Raw genomic sequence first — 6674 nt, 5'->3', positions numbered from 1 at the left:
GGCGGAGGGATGCAGGGCGGGATGGAGGGGCGGAGGGATGCAGGGAGCGATGGAGAGGAAGGAGGAGGGATGCAGACGGGAAGGACGGAGAGCTGGGAGCGGTTGGGTGGCGGACAGCACCATCGCGTGGCACTTGACCGCAGGGACAGCGACAGCCCAGAGCTGGGGTGCAATCCCAGCCCCTGGCCCCCGCACGGGGAATTACAGCCAGCACCCCCGTGCCTCAGTTTCCCCCACCGCAGCACCCTGAACCCCGGTACTTGGCCCCGGGAGGCCAGAGCAGCACCCACCAGCACCCCGCAGATGCAGGGCCCAGCCCCACGGCCGGCTGTGGGCACAGCTGGTGTGTCCCCACGGCAGGAGCTGGAGGACGGCAGAAGGGGAAGGGTTTGGGGACAGACAGCCCAGGGGCGCAGGGAGTGATGGATGCCATCATCTCAGTGCTGGCCAGAAGGGTCTGGGGGCTCCTGGGGACAGCAGAGCTGCCGGTGGTGGTGGCACGCAGATGGCAGTGGGCCCTCAGCCCCAGGTTACCTGCTCACCTTGCTGCCAGCACAGGACACAGCCACGCCTGCTCCTCCTGGGAGCTCCTGCTCCGCCAGCCCAGCAGCCGTGTCCCTCCTGGCCGTGTCTGGGCTGTGACCATGCCGGTGACACCAGCAGAGCCCAAACCCCCTCCCCAGAGCATGTTGTTGCCAAGAGAGCCCCTCGGGGCTGCCTGGTCCGGAGGGGACCTGCCGCTGACCACAGTCGCCACCGCCAGAGGAGCCAGCGCCCAGGGCGGCGACGGGTGGCCGAGTCCCAGACCACGCTGGCCCCCTGCCCTGTCTGCTCCGAGGCTCCCTGGCACCTTGGGGACCGGACACACCTCCGGCGGGGCACAGCCAGGGGCTGGGGCTTTCCCTTTTTAGCTGCCCGGTTTGCAGGGACTGGCCACACTGCAGGACAGCAGCCGGCACCCCTCCGCGGCCATGGAGCGGGCTCCAAACCTGGTAGGTGCCTCCCCGGCGGCTCAGGGCTTGCTCCTCGTTTTCTTTCTCGAACAGAATTATTTGCACGCTTGTTTACCTGGGGTTGTTTGCTTTGGAGGTGCCCTCTGTGGCCTGCCAGGGCCATCGCTGCCACGCCTGGCACGGCGAGGATGCAGCAGCCTGGGAGAGCAACGCCACGCCAGTCCGGCCGGACAGTCCGGCACCGGCCGGGGAGAACAGCCCTGGCCGAGCGGTCCCTGCCCCAGAGCACTGCACACCCACGGGCAGGGTGTGGGGCTGCCTGGGCCGCTGCAGGGACACGAATAGCAGGGAGCAGGACTACAGAAAGCAACTTTGTTCCCTGCTGGGCAGCCTGCCGGGTGGCAGCTCACGGCAGCTGGGCCCGGCGAGGCCGGAGGGAGAAGGGAAGGAAAAAGCATCTTTTCTCTCTCACCGTCCTCAGAGCACAGAGGGAGGGAGAGGAGGGTTTGGATAAAGATTCCATTCTTGACTGTCTCATCTCTGTAAGGCTCCTTTTAAACCAGAGGCTGCCCAGGTACAGCCTGAGCTGGGTCCCTCCCAGCACGCAGCTGCCTCGGGGTGGGCAGGGAGGGGACTGGGCACAGCTCGGGCAGCACAGGCAGGGGCACTTTGGGCAACACAAATTGCCAGCTGCGAGCAGGGCAAGGGGCAGCCACACACCTCAGCTCACCGTGACCATGTGCCCACCATCCCTGCAAACTGCCCTCAGGTGCTTCTCACCTGCAGGCCAGCGCTGCCTTTGGGCACTGAATGTGCCACCCCAAAGTCAGTGTGGTCCTGCCATCACCTGGTGATCCCCCAGAGGAGGGAGAGCTCCCCCTCCATGGCAGCCCTGCAGCCCGAGCAGCTGCTCACCATCCTCCTCCTTCCTCAGCTTCTCCTCTGCATCTTCACCTTCGCCATGGTCCTGGTGCCCGAAGCCAAGGACCAGAGCAAGGCAGCCAAGGGCAGGAGAAGGGGCCTGGCACGGCCACCTACAGCCACCCCTGCCCTGGCCTGGGCCCCGGATGATCCCTACAGCAGCATGGCAGAGTACGAGCACAGCATCCAGGACATGGTGCGCCAGCTGAGGAACGGCTCCGAGCCAGGGGACACCAAGTGCCAGGTGAACCTGAGGCTCTGGAGGTCCAACCGGAGGAGCCTGTCCCCCTGGGCGTACAGGTGAGCTCGGGGCAGGGACCTCTGGGACAGGCAAGGTGCCTCTGTGCCAGCACAGGGCTCCAGCACCTGGGGCTGTGGTGGCTGCTGGAGGCTGTGGCAGGATGCGATGCAGAACCCATTTCACCCCGGCCACCCACTGCCCCCATCACCACCTCTCCAGCCTTATCCTGCTTTCCCTCTCCTCCAGGATAAACCACGATGCCACACGGATCCCAGCAGACATCCCCGAGGCACGGTGCCTCTGCACTGGCTGCATCAACCCCTTCACCATGCAGGAGGACCGCACCATGGCCAGCATTCCCATCTACAGCCGGCTGCCCGTGCGCCGCCTGCTCTGCCCGGGCACAGCCGAGGCGGGGCACAGGCCCTCGGGGAAGAAGAAGTGCCACAAGAAGTACCAGATGGTGATGGAGACCATCGCTGTGGGCTGCACCTGCATCTTCTGAGGCTGCACAGATACCCCCTGCAGCTCCCCGTGGGCATCTAACCAGCTTGCTCTTGCTTCCCGAGCTTGCCCAACCCTTTGGGAGAGGTCACCTGGCTGGGCACCAGGGTGAGGGGAGCCCCTGTGCGAGAGCTCCTCAAAATTCCCCTGCTGACTCCGTCAGCCTCAGCCCCAGCAGCCACTCTGGGGACACCCAGTGCAGTGGAAGCCCCTGCAAATCACCCAGCCAGACACCCACTGCCCCGAGGCTTCAGGGCAGCTACGGGCTGGGGGAGAGGAGGAGGCAGCTGCCCATGGGCCCTCTGGCTGGGCACGATCAGGATCAGGATCAGGTCTCTTCCCTTCCCAAAGTCCCTACTTCCCTGTGTTCGCTCCATCGCTGCAATGGCTCGGGCAACACCCAGCCCTCCTGTCCTTCCCAGTCCTTCCCAGCCCTCCTGTCCTTCCCAGCCCTTCCCAGCCCTCCCATCCTTCCCAGTCCTCCCCAGCCCTCCCACAAGTTCCTCTGTGCCAGGCTGGGCAGTCCAAGGAGTGGGGAGAGCTGCTGGTGGTTTGGGCAGCTTCTGAAGTCTCAATAAAACGCATTGCTGGCCCTGGTCTGAGCTGGCCCTGCCTCGGCCCCTCACGCTGCCCCTCTGCCCTGCCCAACTTCTCCCACCGAGGCCCTTCTGCCCCCCAAACACCCCCAGAAACACAGAGCACCTGGCAGGACCTGTGATGGCCCATCCTGCATCCCTGGGGCACAGGAGCAGGGTTAGGCTCCGGGCACGGGAGAGGCCATGGGATCTCCAGCCTCACCTGTGGGTTTCCCAGAGGCAAAGCCAGGAAGGCAGGAGAGGCTGTGGTGTGACCTGGGAAGCTCAGGGGTGACCCATGTACTGCCAGTGCCAGCCAGCCTTGCTCGGGAAGCCGCCCAAGATCCCTCCCAAACACAGTGACCCTTTTTCAGGAGAAGGCACAGGCTCCTTTCCAGCAGAGCCTGGGGAAGGGGAACAGGGAAACTGAGGCACACGGCACAGACACAGCAACACTGGGCAGGAACTGTATTCCTGAAGGCCTTCAAGTCACCGGGACACAGCCTGTCCCTTGTCCCCCAGCCCCCCTGGCCTCCCCAAGGCAATAAATACTCCCTCCCCAGGCTACCACACACCAAAGCTCCCAGCCCACCAGCCCCACACGGGTGTCACAGCTCCGTCTTCACCTTGTGCATCAAGTCCTTCTGGTCGATCTTCTCCAGGTCCTGATGCCAGCGGTTGTAGGCCAGCAGGGCCACGTTTTTGGCCGCCACCGCTATCATCTCCATGGAGCTGGCCACCCACTCCACGCCGCTGAGGTAGAAGAGGTTCTCGTGGAGCACGATGGGCGGCAGGGCCTTGGCGGCGTCGTAGCGGGGGTACGCCTGCCACTCCGTCACCTGCACCGAGTAGTAGGACCTGAAGAGGGTCTTCAGCTGGTGCTTGTCCAGCGGCTGCTGGGACAGGACGCGCCACACCGCGGCCTCCTGGGGCTGCTTGCGCCGGAACGCCGCCGAGATGTTGACGGGGCAGATGTTGTCCATGGCGTGGAAGAAGAGGTCGGGAGTGTCGGTGGTGAGGATGCTGGTGAAAGGGAACAGCTTGGGGTCGGGGAAGCCGAAGTAGGAGGAGTTGAGGTAGCCGTGCACCACGGAGGTGACGGAGGGCTGGAAGGCTCCGGGGAAGTCGGCAATGGGGGGGTCGAAGTTCTCGAAGGTGAAGTTGCTCCTGCTGGGGTGCAGCGGAGTCGTCACCACCACCATGTCGTAGAAAGCCGAGCCCTGGCCTTCAGTGCTCTCGTAGTGGACCTGATACAGGGCTCTCCCCTCTGAAAAGAGACAGGGGACAGTCAGGAGCTGCCCTGAGCCCCAGGTGGTGCTGCCCTGGCCCTCCTTTTTCCAACCTGACCTCCATGCCCTGGTTTTCCAGTACACACCAGCGCTGGACCACAGCACCTGATGCTTATGGGTGAGTTGCTGACACCTTAGGCTGGCAGAAAGACTTCATTAAGACTCTGGGAAAATGTTTCCAGAGACGTCCAGCCTAGTGGGGGCACAGAGGGTTGGGGGAACACAGCCCACCCCCCAGGCCCCAGATATTCTTCTGCTGTGCTGGATGGGGGAGCAAGCCTGCAATACGGATGGTGCCACAGGAGGACCTGAGGGACCTCAAGAGGGAGACCTCAGGTACTGCAGGGTCCCAGTGGATCAGAAAATTCCCAGGAGGACATTCCCAGGCCCTCTCCCAAGTGCCTTACCAGGACCAGGATGCTCTCCAGCCCCAGCACCCCCACGCTGCCACCATCAACCTCCCACCCTGGTGCACCCAGACCCACAGCCGTGCCCAGGCTCACCCGAGCTGTGCAGGGAGATGCCTGTCACCCTGGCTGAGATGACATTGGCCTTGGTCAGCTTCAGCAGACCTGAACACACCAGCTTGTTCCCTCCTTCCACCGCCCAGGTGCTGCCCTGGGCTCCCGCCAGCGACATGGCTCCTGCAGAGAGGAAGAGGAGGGTGGCTCCACAGCCTGCCCGCAGAGGGGACACTGAGGAGTGTCACACAGCAAGGAGAGGTGGCTTCACCTGCGAAGGCGGGCACCAGCACGGACTGGCCGTAGCTGGAGCGCAGGACGGCGGCGATGACATCGTCCACAAAGCGCTGGGTGACACCCACCTCCAGCAGAGACTCGGCCACCGAGCGCTGGGTCATGTTCACAAAGGCCTCACCGCCCAGCGAGCGCAGCAGCTCCTCCAGGCTGGAGAAGGCGTAGCCGTGTGCCTGGTACTTGTAGATCCTGGAGAGGATGGGAGCAGGGGGCACCCGGTGACGCCCCGGTGCCAGGGAAAACCCCCCCAGCCCCGCGGGCTCTCCTACCTCATGAACTTCTCCATCACCTCCTCCACCCACATCTGCAGGCGCAGGAAGCTGATGCCGTAGTGCCACCAGAGCCGGAAGAGGTTGAGCAGGTACCAGTCGGTCTCCTCCAGGACGAAGTGCTCCCCGCTGAAGATGGCGCTTTTCCCGGCCACCTCGCGCCGGTGCTTGAGGCCTGGCGGGAGCAGAGGGAGCGCGTGGCTGGCCCTCCCTGGGGCTGCCCGGCTCCTGGGAAAGGCCAGCGCTGGACACATCCCAGCAGGGACATGGGCGAAGATGCTCTTGGAGGAGCATCAGGAATGAGAGACCCCAAGGCATGGGATCCCAGCCAGATCATGTTGGGGCACCGCATGGAGCTGCTGCTGCCTACTGGAACAGACCGGTGGGAGTTCGTGAAGAACCTCCCAGCACTAATTCCACCCCATCCCTTTCTCTTTCCAGAGCACAGCAGGGCAGGGGTGCATGGACAGCAAGGGGATCACCGCATGCCTGGGGTGCCAAGGGGGGCTGGCAGAAACCCTCCCCACCGCCCCAAGCACAGAGCCCGGGGGTGTCCCAGCCCCCCAGCTCAGCGAGGGATGCCGTGCAAGCGCTGGGACGCCCACGCTCACCCAGGATCTTGACGAAGTCCTGCATGTGGAGGCTGAGGGCGTGGATGGAGGCTCCCCGGCTCTCATACTGCTGCTTGTTGACGGTGACGGTGGCCAGGCGCCCGCCCACGCCCGCCGCCTCGTACACGTCCAGCTGCACCTGCGGCCCGAAGTGCTGCTGCAAGAAGTACGCGGCGGCCGAGCCCCCCAGCCCGGCGCCCACCACGGCTGCGGGCGAGAGCGGCGAGAGGCCGGGTCAGCGGGGCCACGGGGGTCCCGCCGCTCCCCCAGCCGCGGTGGGGAAGCATCCCCGCGAAGGCGGGGATGCGCTGGGATGCGCGGGGATGGGGATGCAGCGGCGCGGAGCCCCTCGGCCGCGCAGAGGTGCGGAACGCTCTGCGCCGGCCCCGGCGGGGCAGGGAGGCGGCCCGGTGCTGCCGGCCCCCACCGCGGGCACCCGGCTGCCCAGCCCAGCCCAGCCCGTTCCCCCGCGTACCGATGGAGCGCGGCGCGGCGCGGGCGGCGGGGGCCATCCCCGCCTTCGCGGGGATGCTTCCCCACCGCGGCTGGGGGAGCG

General features: G+C 65.5%; 2 protein-coding genes across 2 annotated transcripts; one reads left to right on the top strand and one right to left on the bottom strand.

Moving 5' to 3' along the window:
* Positions 1–62: 62 nt before the first annotated feature.
* Positions 63–3099, top strand: LOC121672256 (interleukin-17B-like). Its single transcript, XM_042044857.1, has 3 exons — positions 63–992; positions 1888–2174; positions 2362–3099. The coding sequence occupies exons 1-3, from the start codon at positions 972–974 to the stop codon at positions 2618–2620; spliced, it is 567 nt and encodes a 188-aa protein (XP_041900791.1). The 5' UTR covers positions 63–971; the 3' UTR covers positions 2621–3099.
* Positions 3100–3645: 546 nt separating this feature from the next.
* On the bottom strand, positions 3646–6610 carry LOC121672255 (prenylcysteine oxidase-like). The gene is made up of 6 exons (XM_042044855.1): positions 6594–6610; positions 6119–6325; positions 5508–5682; positions 5216–5427; positions 4987–5127; positions 3646–4461 (listed from the first exon to the last, which is right to left on the bottom strand). Exons 2-6 carry the CDS (start codon positions 6141–6143, stop codon positions 3803–3805), a joined length of 1212 nt encoding a protein of 403 aa, XP_041900789.1. The 5' UTR covers positions 6144–6325; positions 6594–6610; the 3' UTR covers positions 3646–3802.
* Between the last annotated feature and the right edge of the window lie 64 nt (positions 6611–6674).

This window comes from Corvus kubaryi, unplaced genomic scaffold, assembly GCF_017639235.1.
Source record: "Corvus kubaryi isolate FWS band 111438036 unplaced genomic scaffold, C.kubaryi_AGA036_p1.0 45961, whole genome shotgun sequence".
In the NCBI taxonomy this organism is placed as follows: domain Eukaryota; kingdom Metazoa; phylum Chordata; class Aves; order Passeriformes; family Corvidae; genus Corvus; species Corvus kubaryi.
This window is presented reverse-complemented; position numbering and strand designations above follow the sequence as displayed.